The 27,985-nt window shown below is 38.0% G+C and overlaps 1 protein-coding gene across 8 annotated transcripts in view; it reads right to left on the reverse strand.

Annotated features, from left to right (window-relative positions):
- Positions 1-27,985, reverse strand: part of ANK3 (ankyrin 3) — a 749,833-nt gene that overhangs the window by 54,778 nt on the left and 667,070 nt on the right. For 5 of the 8 annotated variants that reach the window (XM_024986627.1, XM_059882494.1, XM_024986631.2 and 2 more), the window contains 7 exons: positions 10,924-11,135; positions 9,143-9,350; positions 8,009-8,105; positions 7,164-7,392; positions 6,424-6,549; positions 5,548-5,670; positions 3,921-4,002 (listed from right to left, as the gene is read on the reverse strand). In XM_024986627.1, the coding sequence (XP_024842395.1) occupies positions 3,921-4,002; positions 5,548-5,670; positions 6,424-6,549; positions 7,164-7,392; positions 8,009-8,105; positions 9,143-9,350; positions 10,924-11,135 (1,077 nt within the window). Of the gene's footprint in view, positions 1-3,920; positions 4,003-5,069; positions 5,097-5,547; positions 5,671-6,423; positions 6,550-7,163; positions 7,393-8,008; positions 8,106-9,142; positions 9,351-10,923; positions 11,136-27,985 lie in introns of all 8 variants that reach the window. The other 3 variants (XM_059882492.1, XM_059882495.1, XM_059882493.1) reach the window with 3 other exon arrangements.

The raw sequence follows: 27,985 nt of genomic DNA on the forward strand, positions 1-27,985 counted from the left end.
TTATGTGCTGGTTTTGAAATATCAGTAGCCTTTCTGTTTTGCCTGTATAGGTACATATTTGTTCTGCACAACCATATAACTCTCATTTCAGTAATTTCTAATGTTCCGTCTCCTTGAACCTCTCAGCGATACAGATGCCACCTACTCAGAGCCATATCAATGTGCATAGCTATACATTAAATGTCTAAAACTGTTATTTTAGAAAACCACTCAAGCCTATTTCATGCAGAATCCAAAATAACTTTTAAGTGACAGGCAACTGATGTGCAAACTGTGAAGCCACTGGATTTTAAATTTGCATCTTCCATGCACAATTCGGTTATGCTTCACACCCATAAAAAGCCAATAAGAGCAAGAAATTTTCTGAGTCAGAATTTTAAAAGAAAAAAAAAAAACAAAGAAAAGGAATGTTTGCATTGATCTTTTCCATGCAGTATATTCCTTTTGGTGAAGAAAAAAAGAAACATAATATGAAATGATTTTAGAATGCATGTGTACACACACACACACACACACACACACACACAAGGGGAAAAAAACCAGAAATATGGTTCATGGTTACCATAAGCAAGCAAAGCAACTGAAAACATTTTCTCATGCGCGATATATCATGGCAAACGAGCCAAAGAAGTAATACAGTTTTTATGCCATATTATGCACAATGTGCAAACTTTAAAAATACTTTCACAAGAGCATTTAGAAAGAAGAGTACACTTTTTCCATGAGATGTTAAGTCTTGGTACCTTTTGAGATTTTTATGAAAATATTTAATACTGCATATGAAAACATCCCTCTGCAACAGAATGTATCCATGTCTGGTTTGTCTTTATTATGGACAAAAAGCACATAGCACTCAGATATTTTTCATAATCCATTATACTTTTAATTCTCAAAAGGTATCATGGGGGAAATTTAAAAAGCATAGTCATATTTTTAACACCCCATATTTAAGTATCTATAGTGGGATACAGAATATATCTGTATGTATGTTTAATCAATAACAGAGGGGCCAATTCTGGTGCCTTCCCAGAATATTCATGGAACTCAAGGACATCCCAAACACTGCAGAAGCCATGAGGCAGACCTACCACTAGGAAAGATGAATTTAATACCAGCATCTTCTGGCAATGGGACAAGAAACATACAGATGAAGTCCACATACTCGCTGGGGGATGGCAAGCACACACCGAGTCCTCTCTATTTCTACAGTTCTAAGAAACAAACCCAGCTGGTCACAGAGGTTTGGAACGCCTGCCAAGGGTTAAGTTCTATGTCAAAGTTGAGTACAGTCTTGCTCCCAGAAAGCACTGGTTCAGAGTTAGGAATGAAACTCGAAGAGGAAATGAGAATCTGCTTCATCTTTACGTTCCTCTTCATGCTGTGCTTGTGCCATTACTACAATCCAGTCCTTGGATTAGCAGCTACTCCCACAAGGGTGAAGATTTTCATTCCTAGTGTACATTTAAATTCAAACATTCAGAACATATCCTTTTCTAGGCTTACATATTATTCTAAAGAGAAGTGGAAGAACTAAGGAAAAACTCACCCATTCATTACCCCTCCTAGTCATAATTCTCAGTAGTGTTTAATTCTTTTGGGAATACCACACTGCAAATGGATGGTTTAAGGATTCCTTCAATTCAGTGATTTGGGCTCAGTTCAATGTCTCAAGGAAGGACTTATTTTTATAACTACCAGAAACTGGCAGAGCATCTCTGTTTTACCACTCAAGTCTGGCTCCACTAAGCAGAGAAGTCTTCTGAACCACATCTATGGTTTTATGCTTTGCACAAAGCAGCCAATTTATTGATTAGTTATATATTTTATGCTTTAATGATACATATTTTGTGATACCCTTTATAACAAAGGCCTTCCCTGGTGGCTCAGATGGTAAAGAATCCGCCTGCAATGTGGGAGACCTGGGTTTGATCCCTGGGTTGGGAAGATCCTCTAGAGAAGGAAATGGCTACCCACTCCAGTATTCTGGCCTGGAGAATTCCATGGTCAGAGGAGCCTGGCAGGGGGTCCAAAGAGTTGGACACAACTGAGCGACTTTCAGTCTTCACTTATAACAAAGGGAATTCTGGATGTCAAGCACTTAATTATACCAGAACCTTTTTTTTTTAAGAGGTTGGGTGGGTTGGGTAGGTGGAAAGGACAGGGAACTATGAGAAAAGTTGCATTCACTTCTTCTTCTAACACCAATTTAGGGGCCATAACATTTCCCTAGTTTTTCTTTTAGTCCTTTCTTACTCCTTCCCATTCTTCTGTCCACCATATGCTCCCTCTCATAAAACAGAGAAGAGAGAACCCTCTGCCTTCTATCAAAAGTCAAGGAAGACAAACTACATATACCTTCATGAAGCTAACTGAAAAGTAGCAACCGTTTCAGAAGTGGGAAAAATTCAATTGATGTTAGCACGTGCACCTGACCTTACAACTCATATATTCCCCAAACACCTTAGGGCACAAAAATCAGACAGGAGCTAGCTTGTCCAGAGGTACCTGACCTCAAGTACCTGCAGCCTGTCCAGAGCTTAAGGGTGTGGCTTGGGAGTCCCAGACAGCCGTGCCACGAAAGCCCTAGCTTTGAGGCAAAGTAGTATCTGAAGGAAAACGTCTATCCAGGAAATTTATACACACATCTAGTTAAACACACACACCTTCCCTGCTTTATAGCATAATGAGAGTTAATTTCAGCCCTTACGGTTTTGGAAAGATTTAGACAGTTATACTAGGGGAAGAAAGAGATCTGGAAGAACATTCATGAGTGTGGTTGGGTTTCCTTTCTCTTATACTCCCTGTCTTTCTCTTATACTCCCTGTTTTGTGTCTGAATGTAAGAGCTCTCCAGGGGATAGATTCCAGAAGATTATGCTAAGACCACCTGAATGAAGTAGTAGAGTAGTTTCCTGCTGCGTATTTAATATGTTATGTTGGCCCACAGAAGCAAGAATTCAGGAAAGCTGGGAAAAAACAGTTGTGGTTCTTACTGGTAAATTTCCAGTCCTCCTTGAACTCAAGTAACTGTGAGTAATGGGAAGCAGCCAGAAATGATTCACTAATTTAAAAATAATGTTTGCCTAAATCCTCCTCTGATGGTTAAAGTGGCACCATGCCACATCAGTCAAACACACTCTTAGTTCCTGTTGGTGGAGAGGGTTATCTTGAGGGCTGTGGTCACCGGAGGTGATAACCATAAGGAGGAGGGAAGGAGAGGGGAGGGAATACAAAGGGAGAAAATGAATGAATATGACTGGATGAATCGATGCCTTGATACTTACAAGCTAGTTAACAGTGAACATTTACTGTGAGAAGAAAAGGGTTTAACTGGTCTAGTAAAGCCCAACCTTAGAGTTGATATTTAATAAAGAGCAGAGGGTGGGAGGGAGAGAGAGTGGGAGGAATTAGAAATCAGTAAACAAATGCAACCCCACGAAGGTAGGAAAATCTAATTCCTGCCAACTGGGAAAAAAAGAATCAGGACTAAGCTAGAATGACCTACCTATATTAAGGCAAATGAAATAATGACCAGAGTTACTTTATCATCTTTTATACTATCTGACATGTATGAAAATGTTTTCTCTTTTTAGCATGGATATAAACCAATCTTGGTATACTATTATCTCCTAACATAGTTAGCAACCAAAGTGAAATCAGGGTTTTCAAAGTCAAGTGATAGATGTTTCTAATTCTAAAAAAAAAAAAAAAGCTAATAAGCTATGATCTGGGGGTGTTTGTACCTTGTATCTCCAACTATGTACAAAATATTACTTAGATCTCATGATAAAATTTTCCTGTAGGCAGTTTTCTTTTGCCATTGAGTTTTCTTTCACATGACTCCAAAATTCTGTTTGTATAGAAAAAATGTCTCTTCTTATAAAAATCCACGTAGATTAGTAAATGTGTTAGGAAACTCACTCATTCCAGGCTCAGTCAAGTAGCTGTAGCGCTTACGTAAAGCTAACGATGCAAAACTCTGTCGTCTATCCGTTTTCTCGGTCTGGAAAAGAAAAAGAAGAGAACGAGTATGTTCCAGTTCCTTGTGACATTTTCATCAGATTGAAACATTTTGTAGAATGGCACGTCGATATCTTGTTTATCCTTATTTTTCTTCTTAACAGATTTTCTTAGGGAAATATTAGTTCCCCACTGTGATTCTACAGCGCCACCCCAATATCTTAACCAAAGAACTATCACTTAGCAAAATATAAGAGCACCAACACAGCAGACTACAGGGAACTACAAATAAAAGACGAGCGTTACAGAGACTTCTGATGCTGAGCAATAAATTCTCCCAAATTTGTTCATATTGAAAGCACATACATCACGATGTACACTCACTCTTTGTGAGTACATTCAAGGGAAAAGGCACACAAAGTTCATCGTTCCGATTACTGCTATTGTTTCTGTATGTTCATAGGCATAAAATGTAGATGAGGAGATTACAAACAGGTTAATGGCTTTATTGAAGTAGTGTTACTGAATCTTAAAGCTGCTGATTCTATTTAATATTACTGAGCTGTGAGTTTTAAAAATCCAATGATCATATAACTTGGAGAAATATTAGGAGATAACTTATGAAACTTAGTTAAATAATTATACTCTTAAAAATGGCTAAGATAAATGTCTTTTAATAGAATATCAAATATTTATCAATAGCCATTGAGCACATATTTTTATAGTATATAAAACACATAAAATGTCATATATTATCACCATCTTTGATTTAAAAGTTATACAGTAGATCCTAGGTGAAAATACACACAAATGTATATTTATGCATGCCAGTCTTATCACATTCAAAAATGCTAAACTAAAAAACTTCAGTTTCTCTTTTTAAGTCATTAGCCGGATTTTAATTTTATCAAATGTACTGAAGTACTCTTCTGTATATGTGGAAGAGTAAATTATTCTTTAAGAAAAAAATATGTATCCTTTACCTCATTTAAGCTAAGATCTGCAAAAATATAATACGTTTCCCACACTTCAGCCCTCTGCACCTTCTTTTATACAGATTCTGTTCCTAGTCTATCTCTGATAGAGTAAAAGCAGAAGTGTTCATATTACCTCATCATCTTGATCTGACTCTGTCTCCTTTTGGTCCCAAGATGCATTGCAGAGACAAGGAATATTATAATGGACAGCAGGGAAAAGAATATCAGGATATGAAAAGGACTGAATAGGGAGCACAAAATGCAAGCTGCTTTAGAAAGCAAAGTAAACCAAAAGAAGCCAACGAAAAATATCAAGAGCTGCACATCCATGGCAAATTAATGTGTGACATTATTTGAAAGCAAAAAAAAAAAAAAAAAAAATCTATGGACTACCAGCAGAAGCAGAAGCAATAAACAGAGGACTCCATTATACAAACCATAAGAATTTGACACCACAGTCACAAGACTTAGTCAATCTACACAAAGAGACTAGTAAAACTTGAGTTTCAAGAGCTTTAATCATGTTAAAAAGCATTCCTTAATTGCACACCAAGGGCCTACTTCTTCAAGACCAGGGGAAAAAGTTAAAATAAACCAGTATTAAAAGATACCTTTTTATGTGCTGGCAGAGTGATGTTTAAGTTGCAAACAGCTGTTTGAGGCAGTCCTTTTGTTGTCTTTGGTTCTTTCAGAAAAGACAGACGGCCACAGGGCTCTTGGCTGGTGTCTCTTATCTAGAAGAATTAAGATAGTTGACAGTTATATAGAGAGACTTTCCTGAGGATTCCTGTCTGTGTAAGAGTTAAGCATGTTTGTTTTATGGGACCCTTTGAGAGCCAGGAAAAGTAAAGGGAAAAGGTGATAACAATCTCATGTCAGCCAACGTAGTCACATTTAAACTTGGCAAGATTTAGAATGCCCAATCAATAGTCTAAACACAGGAGTGGTATATTGGCTTGTCTCATCCTGACAATCCAATAGTCTGAGCTGTATTCATTTTCTTCCTGTCCAATAATTTTTGTTTCAAAGCCTCAGTTTTAACAACAATAACAGAAGCAAATAATAATAAAACAATTGCCCTATATCTTTTGGTTCTCTGAGGAGGCAAACGGTTTCTTCAGAATGTCCTGGGCTTGACCAGAAATAAAGATGAAACGAATACTCAATCTGGATTTCATCCATTATTTGATTACTGAGCATTCCAGATATGATGCATGTTATTGCTCTAGATCGCTTGGGCTTACAAACATTTGTTTAAATATAAATGATCACTTAACTGTTTAAAAGGCAGAAATGCTTTTCACTAATTCTAAAGGTTTCCTGGCTCAAAAGTACACTTACACAGAACTAGGACAAAAATATGATCTCATTCCTATGAATTGAAGTTTGGTGGGATATTTTAAACAGAATAAATCATTAGAATCTTTTTTAATCTTTAACAGTATTAAAAAAAAAAATCCACAGGATCTGTCTTGAAGGTGATTTACCTTGATGGAAAACGGCAGTCTATTTTCTTTGAAAGCATAAAAGTTAAAAACAAGTTGCTGTCCTCCTTTGGTAAGTGGGGCCAGGTTTCCATAACAATCAACATAAATAGGTTTTCCTTCAAGAACCTATTAGAGTAAAAGAAATACATAATTTAATGCTAATTTAAATTGAAAGAGTTCTGAGATTTTAAGTCAATATAACATTAAGATTGATATGTTTCTATGTTACATTTGTCTTCTGATTGGGCAGTTACATCTATTTACCACAAAAATAATTATTGGTTCACAGTAACTGTGATTGGAAACTGTAACATGGACATGTAAGTGAATTATAGATTTATTCTCCCAATTTTAAACATATTTGAGAATGTGCCTGACATCAATCACTTATCCATAGAGTCTGTAAGTTGTTTTGGACTCTTGGATACTTATCTGATTACTGGTTTGAAAAGTGGAAAATCATGGTGGTGTGTGTAGACAGTGACTATGATAATAACTCAGGTAGCCACAGGAAAATTGTGATCATGACCTAGATTCCTTGGTGGTGCATTTTAACCAACTAAAATAGTCTCAAAGATACTTAAAATTATTTAAGAGTGAATCTGTATCAAAATTTTAAAACAAAAACTAAAATTAACAACGAACTTGAAATGTATCGTACATGCTATATTATGACCTCACAATAGAAAACTCCGAATCTGGAGAATGTAATAGAATGAACTTGCTGAAAAACAAGGTACCTCAATGTCTTTGCTTCTTGCAACTTCCTCAAAATTCTCCTGCTGCTCTAAAGTTTTATCCACTTTATCATCTGTCATGCAGAAACATCGCAGAGAGGATTCTACAGGATCATTCATTTTGGCAAAAACAACAAACTTGGCCATATATGGAACACATATTAATTCTCTGTACAGCTGTGTGGCTAACCCTACAGTTTCTAAAACTTGATGGCAGTCTGCAAGCCAAAATCTGAGGAAGACAAAAACAAGACAGAAACAAAAGTATAAAAATGAGATTTCAAAGCCAAATCTTAAAAAAAATTACCATTTAAAAAAAGAGTATATAAAGGAACTAAACCAAAACACTACTTGTTCATTTAAACAAATAGCAAGGATGTTTACTGTGTATATCAAACAAAGAAACCCTATGTTTATTATTTGTTATGATTTTGCTAAGAAAATGCTAAGGAATTTTTCCTTATTTTCCTTTCCATAAAACTCTCCGTCCCATCTTGTACATACCCATAATAAACCTTCCTTTCTGCCCCTGTTTAAGAATTTATTACTTCACCTTGGAAGGAACAAAAATTTAATGGTAGAAAATGGGAGAGAAAGGAAATCCTATTAGTTTTTATGAATTGCTAAGAATGTCTACTGGAAGAAGCAAGTTTACCATCTTACAGCTTCCTGTGAGGCCTGGATAAGATGACATCCAAGTGAATTTAAAATTTCTGGAGTTAGGCCCAACTTTACTATCAACATTTTAAAGAATAATCATACTGGTATTAAGCACAACATTTTTTTTACTTTCCAAAAGGTAATAAAAAATAATTCCTAGTGCTTTTTAAAAGCCTTTATTTCCATACCTGGCTGAAACATTGGTTGTAAAAGAGACACAGTCCTTTATAAATGTCAAAGGAGTAGTTCCTGTGATGTCTTCCCACTGAGCAGGCGATGTGCCCCCTGAGAGAACAACAGCAGATATATTGACTTTATTATAGATATGCTCCTTGTAAAATTTTTATCATGATCCTGTTCTTTCTGTATAGCTAGTAACTTGTAAAACTCGAACACTTTCAATTAATGACATGCACTAAAGGTGGTTTTCCTTTCTCCTTTCCTTTTACCAGCTTATAGTGATCTCCTTGTAAGGTATTAGATTAGATAAAAAATTACTTTTCTGTTTGTCTAGATACTAATGAATGGCTTAAACTTGGGGCACACAACTTCATTTTAAGCCACAATCTACAAGGGCAAAGATTTGTTGCTTCAGGTAGACAATATGATTTTTTAAAATACAACAATGGCAAGAACTATCAGAAAGTTGAGGAAGTCCATTTTATACTGCCTGAATCATTTAATTTTCCAGGCTAAAAGGGGAACCAGTCATTAAAATTATTCTTTAGAAAAAAAAGCAAATGAGAAAACCTATCTTAACCTTGGACTTTAAGTTAAACATCACGTTAGGTTAATCAGATGATGCTCTGGATTTGGGGAGCTTATCACAAAAGGTGCCTATCACCTAAACCCTGCATGTTTAGTCTCTTGGATCACACTTGTGAACAGAGTAGGTAAAAAGAATCATGTATTCACTGGGCTCTTCCCTACTCTTGGGGCTCTGTGGGAGCCTCTGTTTTCCCCAGAGTCCGTCCAATTTCCTATAGCCTACAGAGCGTTTATAGGTCAGTAACCTAAGTCACGGAGAGATTACTAGATGCTCCAGTAAATTCAGTAACACCCTCAATCACCTTTTAAAAGCTCTATTATTAACACTAAACTTAAAAGCAGGAAAAATGGTATCACTGAATTTTAATGGTCATGCTATCAGCATCTTCAAGAAATAATTACAGGGATAATAGAGACGAGGTGATGGACAAGTAAAATGTTTTTTTTTTTTTCCTACTCTATAATGTTGATAGGGATGTTTAAAGGCTTTCTGTCTTTGTACAGAATCATTGCAAGTGCTATGGCAAAAACAGCAAGAACAGCAACAACCAAACCTGTAATGCTACAGAGAAGGCGCAGATTGGGGGTGGTATCTCCTTTGTACCCATTGGAGACACCTTCTCCTGAGGCTGGGGGCACCGGAATGGTCATTGTGATAGGCTTATGGAATTTCCTTCTTCTTGGTTCCACAGTGACAATTGGGCTGAATGTTGCTTTGTTTCCAAGGATCTTTTTCACAATTTCATCTGGAACAGGCTGGGCCTAGAGACAAGAGAGAGGACCTTAAATGACTTAAATGAAGTTGGACATTTTTCTCTTATCAGAAAGTTGACTTTTTAATTGAGGAGGAAAAGACCAAAAACAACAACCAAAAAATGTCTTACTTCTGCTGTTAGCATTCTTGTGTATGCCTGGTGATGTCCATATGTATGGATTTCTGGTAGTTATACTTCTAAGAGCCCAATTGCTGTTTGAGGTACACATATGACCACCATTACAACAGAACAGCCACACCATTTTCCAAAATGCTAGTTGCAGGACCATTTCTAATTCTCACCAGCAGGTGTGAACATTCTAGTTGTTCTGCGTATGTGCTGACACTTGGAATTGTCCATCTTTTTTTAATGTTAGAAGTTTTACTGAGTGAAGTTTAGCATATTTTAATATGTTTATTGGTGTTTGGAAATGGAAGAGACTATAACCCCCCAGAACTTTTGTTATTTTAAAGAAAACTTATTAAAAATTTACGGGGCAAAAAAAAAAATCTCTCTTATTTTTCCTTTCTGTTTCAGCGAAGAATGAATCAAATACAACACTGTAGCAGAAACTAACAGCTCGAGTATGTCCCCAACAGAACACAGGCCTGGGCTTGCATGAAAGAGAGGGAATCAGATCTCAGAGCAGAGAAACCTCTCGGTCTAATCCGAAGGACAGCAGACACTGAGTCTACTATATTTTATATCTATGCAGGGCATTTAGTAAAATACTACAAAGGCAACTTATACTCATGTAAAAATGGATGTTTCCAGACTTAAGTAACAAAAAGGCATACGAGATTTCAATGGATGTCAATTCTAGTCTAACAAGGCTAATTTCTTCTTCTTCTTTTTGTTTCTTTGCTATTTGGAAAAATATTCAATATGGGGAGACAGTTGAAGGGAACTTCATATACTGAAATATAAGGTAGGTCCAAATGTTTACTGAACTCTCAGTCAAATTATTAATTACTATATTAAGTAACAAAACAAAGTTATTTCAGGTTATTTTCCTTATTCAGTAAGAAAAAAAAAAGTTCTGGCTAGGTTCTAACAGAAATGAATAAACGCAAGAAAGACCATTCTTGCCAAGATTTTCAGCCAGCTTTCCAAACCAAAACAGGTTCCAACTGGTTGGATAAAACCCAGCATTTATGATTTGCTTGAACTAAAATTTGAAAGCTTGCAAGTTTCACTATTACTTTTTTTTTTTTGATTTTTGTGATGTGGCATATCATAAACCAAATGCAATATGGTTTGTTTGTTGCTCCACATTACTGAAACAATAACCTATGATTTAAAAAAAAGATCTTTCATCTTTTTTTTTAATCATACAAACAAAAAAAAGATGTTTCAAGTGATACATCTAAACAGAAAACCCCTAAAATATGTACCTATTTTGATAAGCCTCTTAGCTAACTTTATACTTTTTATTTAAAATAGATTGATGATTCCCCCAATGGCCCAATGCTTCAGTTAGCAATGTATCATTAGGATGAGTCATGACAGCAGTTTTCAGAGCAGAACATGCTCACATGCTCTCTCTGTGTACCAAGGAGAAAACTTTTTGTGAACATTACCTGGAGGCCTACTCGAATTCTTTTGGTTAAAGCACCCTCTGGGAAAGAAGCTTGGACAAGGGGCACAGTGGTGCTGCTCAGAATTCCACCTTCAGGACCAATCTGATTGCTTTCCTGCTTAATCCGTGAAACCACTGCAAAATACTGGGGGAAATCCTTAGTGATGATCCTGCAGATGCGCTTTTTCCCTAACTCCTCCAGGCTGTCAAGTTCTGAAAAGAAAAAGTGAATGAAAAAGCCATGAGAATAAGCCTACCTACACAATACCTTGAGACAAACCGATGTGTCATTCTGACAGCTATTATTTAGATTCAGTAGTCAAAACAGAGCTTTATGATATAGAGAAAACTATAGTGAGCTTAAAATAATACTAAACTTTGCAAAAATATTTTATAAAGCTATTTGTATGCAGAAAAATATTTCTACTAAAGAGGAATAAACATTTCAAAAACTGGCCTTTTGCCACAAATGGACAAATTTCTGCTCTTCAAGAAGAGATATGTTAATTCTGTAATTATTTATAATAATGCTCTCAACTGCCCAAAGAATGAGTCATAAAATAGAAGGGCCTCACAAGAAAGTAAGCACCTCACTATGTGTGAAAGACTCTGGAACTTTATTTGAAAATCTCTTTAAAATATTTTTAAATATTTGTTTTGATGTTGACCATTTTTCAAGTCTTTATTGAATTCGTTACAATAGTCCTTCTGTTTTATGTTTTGTTCTTTTGGCTGCAAGCATGTGGGATCTTAGCTGCCTGACCAGGGGCTGAACCCACACGTCCTTCACTGGAAGGTGGATTCTTAATCACTGGAATGCCAGGGACGTCCCTAAAATATTTTTAAATTACCCAAATTATCTGTATCATCACCACTATCTGTCTACTCATCAATGGCCTTCATCCATCAGGCTCAATGTACCTACGAGTGGACACATCTTCTTCCCTTCTGTTCACCTGCAAACCTACTTCTTGCCCTGAAGTCCTAACTCTGGTGGGCGGTTTATTTTACACCTTGCCCAGTCCTCCAGTCTGCTAGCTTTGACTGACTTTCCTTTGTACTTCATATCCAAAGATCAAAGTCCAGTTGGTTCTCTTTTGGAAATGGTGTACTCTCCTGTCATCCCTTTGGTTCAGACCCTGTCTCAACCAGGTCTCTGACTCTTTGTGATTCCATGGACTGTAGCCCACCGGGTTCCTCTGTCCACGGAATTTTCCAGGCAAGAATACTGGAGTGGGTTGCCGTTTTCTATTTCAGGAGATTTTCCCAACCCAGGGATTGAACTTGCGACTCTTGCATCTCCTGCACTGGCGGGTGGATCCTTTATCTCTTGGTGCCACTGGGAAACCCACATTACCGACACCACCCCTTAACCATCTCCCCGTCCTCGCCTCCCCTTACTCCAGTCCACTTCCGACAGTGAAGCCAAATGGATTTCTTTCAAAAGCCCAACTTTATGCAGAATTCTGATAGGTTTAATGAAAATAAATGATTTTAAACAACATACAGAATAATATTTGAGACTAAGAAGAGGAGAAAAGTATTTTAGAAAAGATTGTAAGGGGAAATTTATAAAATTTGCAAACTTATAAATATCATAATAAAAGAGTTATATAAAGAGACATTAAATATGTATAAGAAATATATAAGAATAGACAAGTAGGTCAGGGAGACAAAATAGAATCAAGAAATAGATTTACCTTCATATATGTGTACACATACACACATATATACATATATAGTATATACTTAAGTCCATATATATCTACTTTTATATATCTATTATGTATTTAGTATATTTAAATCAAAGTCATACATTTAAACTTTAATTCAGGAAAAGATGGTTTATTTAAAAGATGATGTTGATATAACTGAAAATCTATTTGGAAGAACAAAGCTAAAGCTCAATCACTATATCTTAACATATATTAATAAAAATTCCCTTTGGACAAGAGACTTAATTACTTAAAAATTAAAATATCACCAAAAAAAAAAAATCAAGATAGTATCTTTTAGCCTTGGATAGGAGAAACTCTCATATTCAAAACTGGACACTCATACCTATGGCTGATTCATTTTCTGAATCATATTCATTGATATATGACAGAAACCAATAAAATATTATAAAGCAATTATCCTCCAATTAAATATAAAGTTAAAAAATGGACACTCAGAGGCCTAAAAGGCAGTTTTATAAAATTTAAATAACATTTATTTCCTAAAAAAAATTCTTTTAATTGGGAAGTTTTTGCTTTAGTTAGTTTTTAACTTTGTTAGTTTTTGCTGCACAGCAAAGTGAATCAGCTATATTACACATATACCTCCTCCCTCGTGGACCTTCTTCCCATCCCAGTCGTCTGGGTCACAACAGAGCACTGCGCTAAGCTCCTTGTAAAAGGCAGTTTGACTGTATAAAAATGTAACGCTTTCTATGGCAAAAATAGTAAACGAATGACAAAAGGTAGGCTGGGAAAGGTGACAGCCACACAACAAATGAAGAATTAATATGCTCAACACTAACGGCAGCTACAAGTTGTTGACAAGATGACAGAGAAACCAGCACAAACGGGCAAAATGTTATAAACAGGCGATTCACAGAAAACGGCCAATAAACCTATTAAAATATTCAATCTTCGTAATTTACATGGAAATACCAATTCAAACACAGTTCAACCTCCTGCTACACCCACCTCCGGGTAAGATTAAAAACCAATAATATTCAGAGAAAATTGGGGGAAAACAGATGTTTTCAGTCATTGCTGGTGGGTGTGAATAGCAATAATCTTTTGATAGTGTAATTGCTCATCTTCTATTCAAAATGAAAATGCATCTATCCCTGGACCCAGCAATCCCATTTTCTGACTTTTATAAAGGGGAAATGAAAGTGAAGTAGCTCAGTTGTGTCCGACTCTTTGCAACCTCATGGACTGTAGCCTATCAGGCTCCTCTGTCCATGGGATTTTCAGGATATTCCAGGCAAGAATACTGGCGTGGGTTGCCATTTCCTTCTCCAGGAGATCGTCCCGACCCAGGGATTGAAGCCAGGTCTCCTGCATTGTAGGCAGACGCTTTACCGTCTGAGCCACCAGGGAAGACATTCTCTGATAAGCACAGGCAAAGCAGCATTGCTTGAACGATTAAAGCTTGAAAGAGCCTGTGTGCCCATCAGTAAGGGCACTGGTTTGATAAATCAGTTCATCCACACTCTCACTCCCACAGCAAGTGACTGGAGGATTCAGATCCATCCATTTCCCAAGGATTTACTGAGGACACACTGTGTGCTGGCCCTGGTCTAGTCACCAGGGTGCAGCAGAGAGCAAACTAAAGTCACGGCCGCAGGCAGAGTACAGTCTAATGGGTGCAGGAGCAGGAAACACCTCTCTGAGGAGGTGGCGTTAGAGGTGAGCTGCGAGGAAAGGAGGGAGCCAGACAGGTAGTGATTGACATGTGTGTAAAGTGAGGAAAGAAACAAGATGCGGAGCAACATGCATAGTATGATCCTTTTTAGAGGAAAAGCATGATCTATGTTGGTATACTTTTATAAGAGAAATTTGCAGAAGAAACCTTCTACGCTGTTAGCACTGGGGACTGGAGTTGGAGGTGAAGTGAAGAGAGGGTGGGGAATAAGAGAGTATTACCTTTGGGTTTACATGCTGGGCTGGTTTTAATCGCTACAATCCCTACACTTTGGGGAGGGGATTGCTTTTGTTTTGTTGTTTGCTACTCACAGAAACCTCCTTCCGTTTCCCCTGACACCTACAGTACCTGCCTACCATCGCTCCACTGTGAACGCGTCTGCCTCCTCTATTAGACACAGGGCTGAGATTATGGCATATTCTACACAGAAATGTGTAGGAAGGTAAAACAGATGGTTAGGTAATTGGATCAGTGACATATTCTCATTTTACAGATTAACCACTACCAAGTTAACTGTTAACTAGGAGAGAAACAGGGTCAACCCAGATCAAAGATGGAACTGGAATCTTGGTCCAACATTTGTTTTTTTAACCATCTCCTTCCCCTCTGCTCTATCAAAACCTAAATACTGAGTCTCTAGTGAAGAAAAAGAAAACAAAAGTAAATAATAATAATAATTTTAAAAGCCTACTATAGAAAAAACAGGAAGGAATCCAAGAGTTTGTTCAGGAAAATATTCCGGGCAAGTTTTCACCTATTCAGCACTTGACAGAGAATAAAAGTTTCCATTCAGAGCAGATATATTTCCTTTCCCATGATTTGGCTTATTTTAAAAAGTCTGAATTCCCAGAGGAGTTCATAATGTCTGCTCCAACTGAGAAAGTTCTTATAGTTTGTTTCAACTGCTGTGCAACTCATCACCATCAGCTAAGTAGATTCTTTTTTTCCTTCTGTCTCAAAGCTATGATTATGTCCTCCTTTAGAAATGGCTCAGGATTCCACATAGTGCAAGCAATTTACATGGACTCTGCCATGAAATTACACCCTTCAAACAAGACAGATGTCCTAAACTGAAATGTAACAAGTGTGTATCCTGTGAGTATTAAGCTTACTCCAGTCAGTCTGGACCCACTGGAAGGAGTAAGACATCTTTCTGGGCACTTGTGATAACGTGTACTTCTTAGCTGCTCATGTTTGTGAGTGTTGTTTGTGTGTGCATGTACATTTGTGAGGAGTTACAGTAGCTTGGACAGCATGGAAATCAAACTAGTCAATTCTAAAGGAAATCAACCGTGAATACTCATTGGAACTGAAGCTCCAACACTTCGGCCACCTGATGCGAAGAGTTGACTCACTGGAAAACACCCTGATGCTGGGAAAGACTGAAGGCAGAAGACAGGGCAGCAGAGGATGAGATGGTTGCATAGCATCGCCGATTCAATGGACATGATCTTGGACAAACTCAGGGAGATAGTGAGGGACAGGGAAGCCTGGCATGCTGCGGTCCACGGGTTGCAAAGAGTTGGACACGATTTAGTGACTGAAAAACAACAACAAGGTAGAAACAGATGTTTTGCCCTGGAAACAAATGCAGTGGGCTTAGGAAGAACTGCCACTTTGTGTAATGGAGGTCACTTTGTCACACTTAGGCCACATTACCTTGCGTGAAGCACTAGGCAACTCCAACTAGGTGCGGTGTACCTGTCAGATGCAGCAAAGAGTGGTAAATGGAGAAGCTTCATGCTCAGTTTCTGACATCTTTTAGGATTTGCCAGTGCTCAGGGACCCTCTGTGTTGTACTCAATCTCTTTTAAAGCTGTTGGCAATTCCTCTGTCACCTAGCTCCCAGAGCAGTGTGCGCCCAAACTGGCCACATCAGAGATAACACAGTGTTATGTGTTAATAGCAGAGACTCCTAGGCTTCTGTAATGGAGATTCTGAGTTGGGAGCCCAGGGATGGACCCTGAAACCTCCCTACTCAACTCAGGTGACTTTATGACTTGACATAGTTGAGAAGCAAAGTCTTAGTAGACTCTTGCCCTGTATCTGTCTTTAAGTATCCAGACCCCAAATTATTAAAAACATGACAACAGGATCCCATGAAAAACAAGGACATTTCAATATGAGAAGAGGTACTTATGGGGGAACAATAAATATCTATTAGTTTTAAATGATTTTTAAAAGGAAATACTAAACCACTCCATAGCTATAGAATTAAAGGAGACAAGGGCATAAAAAATATTAAAATCTTCTTACTTTTCAGGATGATTCTAATGCCTGCACAATGAAAGGACTCTGGAATCCCTCTCTTTTAAATCCGTTACTAGTAAAGTTTTTTTTTCCCCCCTCTCTCTCTTACATACACCGACATCAAAGGGAAAAGAAAGGTGAGTTCTGAAATCGGTTTGGCCACGAGGAAGGTTAAAATTTACACTTACTGCATGTCTACTTTGTGGCAGGTCAATTACTATTTTGCCCACCTAGCATTTTGGTGAAGTAAGTGTCTGAAGTTCAGAGAGGTTAAGTGACTTGCCCAAATTAACTTAGCTGGTCTGCTTTAGAGCTAAGACCCAGATGGGAGAAGGGACGAAACCACACAGACAATGGACATCAATCACAATATAACACAGTTTGTGGGCTTGCTAGCACATAGTTTGCTGCTGCTGCAGTTTAGTTACTAAGTCGTGCCCTACTCTTTGCAACCCCGTGGACTGTAGCCCACCAGGCTCCTCTGTCCATGGGATTTGCCAGGCAAGAATACTGGAGTGGTACTGGGTTGCCATTTCATTATCCAGGGCCTCTTCCTGACTTAGGAATAGAACCTGCATCTCCTGCTTGCCAGGCAGATTCTTTAACACTGAACCACTGGTTAGTGGTTGATAAACAGATAAGTAGTGGATAGATAATGAGTAGTGAATAGATAATGATATATGGATGAGTAGTGGGTATCATGGTTTTCCTGATAGCTCAGCTGGTAAAGAATCCGCCTGCAATGCAGGAGACCCCGGTTCAATTCCTGGGTTGGGAAGATCCCCTGGAGAAGGGATAGGCTACCCACTCCAGTATTCTTGGGCTTCCCTGTAGCTCAGCTGGTAAAGAATCCGCCTGCAATGCGGAAAACCTAGGTTCAATACCTGGGTTGGGAAGCTTCCCTGGAGAAGCTTCTAGTATTCTGGTCTGGAGAATTCCATGGACTGTATAGTTCATGGGGTCACAAAGAATCAGACACAACTGAGCGACTTTCACTTAGTGGATATATATGCAAACACCCTGATCCAAAAGATGACATGACTTCTTATTGGCTCACTCCAGAAGCAGAAAGCTCTGATGACAGTGGAATGAGAAATGGAAGCTAATGTTCTCCAGCATTCTTGCCTTGCTGATGAATGATACATTTCTTAAGTACCTTGTAATTCATTTAGTTTCCTTCTTGGTAAAAGGTGTGACAGCATTCTCTGTAAATGAGATTTTTTTTTTTTTTTTTGTAAATGAGATTTTGCAACAGAGCAAGAAGGATCATAAAATGCTTGGCAAATATGAATGCTTATGAAGGTCATAATACAATGAACCATAAATAACAGAACTGAAATCACATGCCCACAAAATAAGTTTTTCTTAAAGCATTTAAACGATCACCTTGATCAGTTTGGCCTCACTCTTACATGCATGTCATAAATGTCTTGATAACTTGGTTAAATGAGTCCATGACTCTCTCTCCTGTATGGAATCTGTTTTCTAAAGGCTGTTTGTGATCTGCAGGTTTGAGAGTGAATAGTCTACAGAAGAAATGCAAGCTAAAGGTTTCACAAAGGATGATTTCTATATCTGGGGTTTCATTTCTGGTCATGTGAATGTTCTCTTAGCTTGCTCTTCTAAGAATGGAGTATTTAATAGAGTGGTGGAGAAAAAATGAAGTCTTAGAATATCAGAATTCAAAAGGGCAGGCTAGCTCATATGGGTCTGTGGAAAGTTTTTGTAGACAAGTATCTTAGGTTCAAATCCAGTTCTCAAACCAGTGAGCTTGGACTTTGGACAGATTCCTGAACTCTGAGCCCTACATTACTTGTTTATAAGATCAGGATAAGAAATTTTCCTCTGCAATAGATATGACAAATAAGTGATACAAAACCCCCAGCACAGCTCTGTTGACCTAACTCAGGTTGCATATTCTTTCCAAGGTCATACAACCTTGGATAGAGGAGAGCCACAGAGCCTGCCTGTGGCAGATCTAAGTTTGGATTTCTTTTAAAGAAAAATCACACCATTTCTGTTTTGCATCTCTACAAGTGTATAAATCAGAACTGCTATCATTTTAATCTCATTCAGTTTTTAAGAGAAAATTTCCCAATAACAGAACTTTAGGTAGCAGATAAATTGGGAGAAATGAGGGAAATAAAAGATAAACTTATAGTATTTAACTCTGGCTATAAAATTTGGTGGCTCAGACAGTAAAGAATCTGCCTGCAATTCAGGAGACCTAGGTTCAATCCCTGGGTTAGGAAGATCCCATAGAGAAGGGAATGACTACCCACTCCAGTATTCTTGCCTGCAGAATTCCATGGATAGAGGAACCCAGGCAGGCGACTGTCCATGGGATCACAGAGTCAGACATGACTGAGGAACTAAAATTTTTTTTTCCATAGAATATGGGGAGCAATAGCACACTTGTAATATACTGAAATATTTCAGAAAATTATAGACATTCATTTCTTGGAACTAAAGTTCAGCTCCATCTGAACATGCAACTTTTGGAACAAGCCCTCTGTGAGGTTACAGGAAAAAACCCTCAAATTATAAACTTGACCCTTCTTCCTCAAAGAAAACATAGTAGGAACTTTTTCAATTTTTATCTTGGAAAAATTAGATTCATGGGAAGTTGCAAAGATTGTACAGAAAGGTCCCATAATTTTAGTAATTTAACTCACTGAATTCTGGCATCTGCTATTCATCTGTCTGAATTAGCATTATTTTACACCAAGGTAGAGACCTTTGTTATTCAGATTTGCACAAGTAATTGAGGGCTAATGATGCAGAATGTCTGGAAACAATGACATATCTGTTTGGTTTTCCCTCCAGGTTTAGCAATCCCTATAATTTCTAATGACCCTATATCTTGAAGTTAATTTTTAGAAAACTAATTTCTAATCATTACATGCCCTTTTCCTGCTTCCCAGACCCCCCTCTCCTCATTTGTGGCATCCATTCATTTAGAAGTTGCTTTCTCTCTTAGATATGGGTCACTAAATTACTGAGGAAATGTATCACCGAGAGTGGCAGCACATGCCTGGATAAAAGTCATTCATTTCTTCATTCGGTCAACACATTCTGATGAAGAGACAACACTGCTAAGAGCTGTTACGTACATGGGGCATAATGACTGTCACCAGTCAGAGCCATTCTCTGCGCACATGAGCTTTACAGTCCACCGTGAAGACAGCAAAGTTCAAAGCTGCTTAACAGAAGAAGACAGGCCAGGTGCCGTAGACTATTTACCAGGTGGATCTAACTTAGACTGGGCTTTAGGGAATGCTCCCTGGAGGAAGAGAAGTCAGGGAGGGTATGTTTGGCCACGCTGGAATAATCAATCATTCTAAGGTTTTCTGCTATGACTGCAGAAGCCTCGTATTCTTTGCACCTGCTTCTCCATGTTATTTTCTAGAAAAATATTCTTCCACATTAGATTACTTTTCTATTTATGTAAATAAAAAGCCTTTTAAGCAATTAGCCCCCTTACATAACTTTCCTCAAACCTTCTTTTAACCGTTGGTACTATATCCAGACAAGAAACAATGAATATAATCCTATCTTCAAAATCAGGATCGGATATAATGTCTTAAAGCTAAACACCAGTCAGTAACTCAGCATGTGGCGCAAACATGGAAGTGCACTGTGCTCCGAGGGGCCTAGACCTGCAAGTCGGCCTCATTCATACCGACACCGAAGGCACTGCAGGATATGGCCCAGTCTCTCACACTCTTTCAGTGTCCCTGGAGGGCGCTGAGGCCCCCACCTGACATCTGTGACAGGATGTCTGATGTCATTTTTGAACCCAATAATGGTTCATTAAGACATGGAATTGCTAGCAAGTCCATCGCACAGATGTGTATAAAACTTGGTATTGGTACTGCTCATCTGCTTTGGTCCTGTTTTTATTCCCTGACTAGCAGGGGTGATGGAATTGCTCTGGTCCAGTTATGTACATGGTGGGCATCATTCCATTGATTTAAAGTAACTTTTATACGGCAATGGACTGAGAGCAAGTTAATATTGTGTTATGGTTCAATTAATAGTTTCTTAGCATGCTTTTTCTATTTTTTTTTTTTTCCTTTACACTCCAACCAAAGTCCTGACTTGGTTAAGTTCAGTTTTTACTTTTTCCTCCAGAATTTTTCAAAATTGGTAATAGATTTCTCCAACAGGTGGTGCTGTGTGCAACATAAAGCTACATACTCCACTTATCAGTGCTCTATTGATTCTATGATCTAACTTGACAATTTAAGATCACTGTTAGGTCTCATGGTTGATAAAGTAAAAATCAGTTCAATTGAAAAGAACCAAAGTAGCAATTTTTAACTGAAAAGCATGTTTCTAAAATATGATTGATATAGTTAGACAATAAATTATGAACATTTTATTTTCTGTTAAGCTATATAATTAGTATAAATTTTCCTTTCCTACTTCAATTTATAGGAAAACAATATATGTAATTATTTAATCTAAAATATATTACCATAAAATTTTATTTGCTCTCATCTGAACGTTAAGCAGTGTTAACAAGTGAGGAAATATTTTCCTAGTGCTGTAATACTGTTTGGAGAACTTCAGCAACATTTTGTTCCAATACAGTGATTGAGATTTTAAAATAATAGCAAAATTCACATATCTTCAAAGCATGCTTTTGATACTCAGGTAGTAATGATTTTGATTTTAAAATCTAATAGATTTAAGACCTACTATGTATAAAGCAAAATCTACTACTGTCCATGGTAGTGCTGTCTAAAAAAATACAATGCACACCATATATATAATTAAAAAATTAATAGCCACACTAAAAAATTAAAGAGGAATAGGAGGAGCCTGGTAGGCTGCAGTCCATGGGGTCGCTAAGAGTCAGGCACGACTGAGCGACTTCCTTTTCACTTTTCACTTTCATGCATTGGAGAAGGAAATGGCAACCCACTCCAGCGTTCTTGCCTGGAGAATCCCAGGGACGGGGGAGCCTGGTGGGCTGCCGTCTCTGGGGTCGCACAGAGTCGGACACAACTGAAGTGCTTAGCAGGCGAAATTATTTTTAACAGTATGTTTTCTTTATTTCAGTATATCCCAAATGTTACTATCTCAACATTTAATTAATGTAGAAATTATAAATGAGATGTATGTTGGGGGGTACTAAATCTTCATATCTCTGATATATTTTATATTTATACTTGCAGCACATCTCAGTTTGTATTAGCCCTATTTCAGGTACTCTCTGGCCACATGTAGCTAGTGGCTACTGTATTGGTCAGTCCAGGACTGAGCATTTCTCAAACTCTTCAATTCTTAAGACCTCTAAGGAGGAAGGATTCTTTTACTAATAAATATTACTCCCAGGTCCAGTATAACCACAAACTATACACCATCCCTTTGGGGTCTGAATTTATTCGATTTATTTTATTGAACTTTAGTTGATTTCTAATGTGTTAGTTTCTGCAGTACATCACAGTGATTCAGACAGATATATATATTCTTTTTCATATGCTTTTCCATTATAGTCTATTACGGGGTATTGAGTATAGTTCCCTGTACTATAGGACCTTGTTGTTTACCGATTCTATATATATAGTAGCTTGTATCTGCTAATCCCAAACTCCTAATCCAGCCCTCTCCCCATATCCCCTCTCACCGGAAGCACAATTTTAAACATGGTGAATTGAACTTTTTTAGTTTAATTCAAGTAACGTGTTAATTAAACTTTCAAAGTGGATTCAATTTGCTGCACTTGAAAGATGATGCTTTTGCAGGAGCAGAATGAGTACTTTTGTTTTGCGGTACCTTTTTCTCTCCCCAGAAAACACCAGTGAACAAGTGCTAGAGCAAGATTTATGTCTGCTGCCAGATAGAAAAGTGGCTCCTGCTACGTGATACCTTAGTGGTAACAGCAGGTTCTTCACACCCAGACCAACTGTCCTCTGTGTCATTCTAGCCTCTTCTTTCAGTAGAACTTTGCTAACACACCTGCTTCACTAGCATAATCACTGATGCCTTTGTTCCTGAGCTTGCTAGTGCCACAAAGAACTCGTTTCCATCTTATTCTGCAGTGACCGTCTTTCCTGAATACACATCACGTCTTTTGGAATCGTACAAGAATTAAGAGGGTACCTTGATTCATAATGGAAAACTTAAACAGCAAATGACACTTCTGTCACCTTTTCTTGCACACAAAGCACGTTTATAGGCATCCTCTAGCCGCTGGACTGGACAAGGTCAGTTTTCATTCCAATCCCAAAGAAGAGCAAGGCCAAAGAATGTTCAAACTACCATACAATGGCACTCATTTCACATTAAGGTTATGCTCAAAATTCCTCAAGCTAGGCTTCAGCAGTATGTGAACTGAGAACTTTCAGATGTAAAAGCTGGGTTTAGAATACGCAGAGGAACCAGAGATCAAATTGCCAACATTTGTTAGATTAGAGAAAGCAAGGGAATTCCAGAAAAACATCTACTTCTGCTTCACTGACTATGCTAAAGCCTTAACCTTTGAATTTGTGGATCACAACGAACTTTGGGAAATTCTTATAAAAATGGGAATACCAGACCACCTTAGCTGCCTCCTGAGAAACCTGTGTGCGGATCAAGAAGCAACAGTTAGAACTGGACATGGAACAACTGACTGTTTCAAAGTTGGGAAAGGAGTACAACTAGGCTGTATATTGTCACCCAGCTTATTTAACTTATATTCAGAGTATATCGTGCAAAACGCCAGGCTGGATGAATCACAAGCTGGAATCAAGACTGCTGAGAGAAATATCGACAACCTCAGATATGCAGATGATACCATTCTAATGGCAGAAAGTGAAGAGGAACTAAAGAGCCTCTTGGTGATGGTGAAAGAGGAGAGTGAAAAAACTGGTTTGAAATTCAACATTAAAAAAAAAACTAAGATCATGGCATCTGGTCCCATCATTTCATGGCAAATAGAAGGGGAAAAAGTGGAAGCACTGACAAGTTTTTTTTTTCCCTTGGGTTTTAAAATCACTGCAGATGGTGACTGTAGTCATGAAATTAAAAGACACCTGCTCCTTGGAAGGAAAGCTACGACAAATGTAAACAGTGTATTAAGAAGCAGAGATGTCACTTTGCTGACAAAGGTCCATATAGTGAAAGCTATGGTTTTTCCAGTGGTCACGTATAGATGTGAGAGTTGGACCATAAACAAGGCTGAGCTCCAAAGAATCGATGCTTTCAAACTGTGGTTCTGGAGAAGACTCTTAAGAGTCCCTTGGACTGCAAGGAGATCCAACCAGTCAATCCTAAAGGAATCAACCCTGAATATTCATTGGAAGGACTGATGCTGAAACATACTCCAATACTTTGGCCACCCAATGTGAAGAGCTGACTTACTAGAAAAGACACTGATGCTGGGAAAGACTGAAGACAGAAGGGGAAGGGGGGTGGCAGAGGATGAGATGGTTAGATAGCATCCCTGACTCAGTGGACATGAGCAATTTGGGCAAACTCTGGGAGGCAGAGAAAACAGAGGAGCCTGGCAGGCTACAGTGCATGGGGTCACAAAGAGTTGGACATGACTTAGCGACTGAATAGGGCATCCTTCATTTGAGAAGATACAGAGGTGAGGGAGTATTACAGAAAAACAACTAGATTTAGAGTCCAAATTTTGGAAGTCTAGATCTATCAACCTACTCTTCCCTGAATGGGTGGTGGTGATGGGATTCCACTAGCCCTGGTGGTGTCCTTGTGTGATTTGGAAACGGGCATCCACTTGAAGGGGACACAGCCCTCCAAGTATATGGCGTGCTAACTAGACAGTACTTTTGAAGAAAAAAAAAAAAGATAAAAATGACCCTTTGACCTCAAGGCCAGTGTCAGAGCACATGACTTGGCAAGTTGAAGAGGCAAGATTTCTGCCCCTGCTTGCTCTCCTGCCCAACTGTATGTACATGGAAACTGTGTATGGCTAGCTTTGAGTGTGGTTCCCATGTGTCAGACATTGTGCTATGAAATTTACATATTTCAGCTCATGCATTCCCCATTAGTTCTCTACGAGGTTAGAGAGGCTTAGGGCTAGTAAGTGGTGGAGCCAGGACGAGAATTCCAGCCTGTGTGACATCCGCCGTTCATAACCCTAATGACCAAACTCCATTGTGCAAGTTCCCCTCCTCTTTGGACTTGCCTTCCTTGGACAGAGGAGCCTGGTGGGCTACAGTCCATGGGGTCGCGATGAGTCAGACACGACTGAGCGACTGAACTGACTGACCAACTTCCCTGGAGTTACAATTTGATTGTGCACACCGAAAGGTTTTGCAAGTTTTAAAAATACTATAGAACCATAGCCTAATCTTTATAATTGGGTTGCTTAGTAAAAAAGAAAGAGTACATATATATATATATATATATATCACTGATCAAAATACTGGCTAAGATGCTTTCTAAACACTTGGGTTTTAAGATTTTCAGAGAAGGGGGTACACTAGGACTAGTTATAAAAGTAGAATATAGGTTAGTTATAAAATAACAGAATTCATTTATGGAAAAGAGGGTTAAAATGAGACATTTATAATAAGACAGGTATTATCAAGGCTCATTTCCCATAGATGACAGATAAGGCCTAATGATTACAAACTGGAGAAATTAATAGGTTAAATAAAGCTATAGTAGGATGAGTTATTGGAGAAGGCGATGGCACCCCACTCCAGTACTCTTGCCTGGAAAATCCCATGGACAGAGGAGCCTGGTGGGCTGCAGTCCATGGGGTCGCTAAGAGTCGGACATGACTGAGCGACTTCACTTTCACTTTTCACTTTCATGCATTGGAGAAGGAAATGGCAACCCACTCCAGTGTTCTTGCCTGGAGAATCCCAGGGACGGGGGAGCCTGGTGGGCTACTGTCTATGGGGTCGCACAGAGTTGGACACGACTGAAGCGACTTAGCAGCAGCAGTAGGAGCAGGATGAGTTATCTCTTTTTTCCTTTAAGGACGGTCACTGGCTTATTTTATGTACTATTTTTATCTTGCTAATTAACAGCTATCCAGGGGACAGAGTGGAGAGAGTAGAAAATAACATGAAACCTCAGGCTTTTCTTCCCACAAGAACTCTTGGACCTTAAAGGAAAAAGAAGGGTTAGATTTTGAGAGACAGACTCATGTTTATTTTTGCCTGATTTTCAGGCAGGGAGGTTCCAGTAAAAACGAAGTTTCTCTGGGGATAGAACAAGAGTGGTGGTAGGTGGTTCTTGAGCTGGGTATGAAATCTGATCAATTAAGTTTCAGTTATAAAATGTGTGTCTTGGTTCCTTCATTATTATTACTTTTAAATTTAATAATAGTCCTCATTTTTCCTGTTGTGGCCTCCAGTGCTTGATTTTTTTAAACTTGGAAGTACTTACATTTCCTTTTAATTGTCTAAAATGGAACCAGAGTTTATCTGGTCTTTAAAAATGTAGCAAAGCAACTCTATCCACTATTTCCAAGATAGCATGTAGAATCCAGGACAGAGGGCTGTATCATTGTATCTTTAAAACATCACACAGATGCCCTTAGTATGGTAGTGTTTGGGGAGTCAGTTGTCTAAGCAAAGATAGGAAGACTTCCTATTTGAAAATTAGCTTGTTGAAAACAAAATGAAGACATGTCAGCATGAGATCTTAAAAATCCATTCCATCAAGAAACTTTAAAATTTAAAAAAAAAAAAAAAAATCCGCTTGTGCCTGATAGGATATACTATAATATGTGCTCAAAAATGAAGAACATACTTTAGAATCCACAATGGTGGCTGCTTGCAGTTAATTAAAAAAATTAAACATTACCTTCCTCACTTGCTCTAGTCACATTTCAGGTACTCAAGATTTACATGTGACTAGTGATTACTAGTGAGTACTGGAATGGGGTGCCATTGCCTTCTCCAAGTGATTACTGTTGGATATTCCCATCATTATAGAAAATTCCACTGGACAACATTCTCTTAGAATATTCAATATTCTTCCTAAAATACTTTCTCAGAACTGTCCTCAAGGTAAATGTTCCCCTTTAACTTTTTCCCCTGGAGACTAACATTAGTGAAGTTGAGGGTAGGAGAAATAGACTGATGTGAACTTTCCTCTAGAGCTACATATTATGCGATGGTTCCTCCTCCTGCCCAGTGGGTGGGTGTCTAAGTCAGCACTGTGCCCAGTACTGGTGGCTCAAACATTATTTAGACACATACCCTGCCCTCAGCAGCTTACATCATCAAGGTAGCTCTTGGTTAAAAGTAAAATAAAATCCTTGTGTAGAGGATGCTACCTTTAAAAAACTGGTAATCAACAACAGCATTTAAGAAATACTGGATACATGAAAATATTTTAATACTTTATTTTCCTTAAAACAAACAATCAAAAACTATCCTTTTTTGAAAACCCATTTATCTTATTCTCTCCATTTCTTTTGCCTGAATCATCCATATTTTTTTACTCTTTTCAAAATGCTAATTCAGCTCTTTCCTTTAGGATTTATTCTTTTTAAAACCTTTGATTGTGTTTTCTTGTAAATTTCCATACAAAAGAATGACTATACTTTCATGCTGCAAAATCAATTAAGGTAACAAAAATCAGAAATCTTAATCACCATTGCATGTTCCCATCCATCAAAAATTATCTGAAGTTGTATATGGTATAGGATATAAATATCAATATTATATATAAATATTTACTATATACTTATTACATGTATAACATTTAAAGTGACTATTCTCAATGTTGAAATCTAGAGGTTTGTAGGAATTTTTCTTTTTTGGTTTATTTTCCTCTCCACAGGACACACGTTCCTAAAATAAGTGGAATAGTTAAAAGTTTTTGCAAACAGGTAGAATAGATTTCAACCCTGGTGCTGCTTCTTAGTTGGGGTAACTTTTTATAAGTTACTTAACTTACTTGAACTTCAGTTCCCTCATCTATAAAGTAGGGTTAAAACTACCTACCTTGCTTTCACTTAAAATTTTAATATATAAATGCATTCATCAGTGCCTCGTGAATGCTAGACTCTCAACAATGATTAGATTCCCTTTACCTTGCTGTAAAGACATTTTAAAATTCTTGGCTGGCTGTGATTCACCATGTCTTATACAAAACCTTTGGTATGACAATATTTTTCTATGGAATGAATATAATAGTGACAATTATGTCCAGATACAATAGCTGACATGTATCAAGGGCTGAGTAAGTAACAAGGGCTGTATTTGAAAAGTGATTCACATAATGATTATTTTTTCTTAACAGCAGCCCTGTGAAGTGAGGAAGGTAATCTCCACTTTGCAGAAGCAACAGAGGCTCATGGGATCCAAGAGCTTGTCCACAGTCGTCCCTCAGACACCCTCGAGTCTGTGTCGCTCCTTCACGCACACTTTACAACCAGGAGAGCCTATGTTAGATGCTTTCTAAAAGCCAGTGAA

Source organism: Bos taurus, chromosome 28, assembly GCF_002263795.3.
Source record: "Bos taurus isolate L1 Dominette 01449 registration number 42190680 breed Hereford chromosome 28, ARS-UCD2.0, whole genome shotgun sequence".
In the NCBI taxonomy this organism is placed as follows: domain Eukaryota; kingdom Metazoa; phylum Chordata; class Mammalia; order Artiodactyla; family Bovidae; genus Bos; species Bos taurus.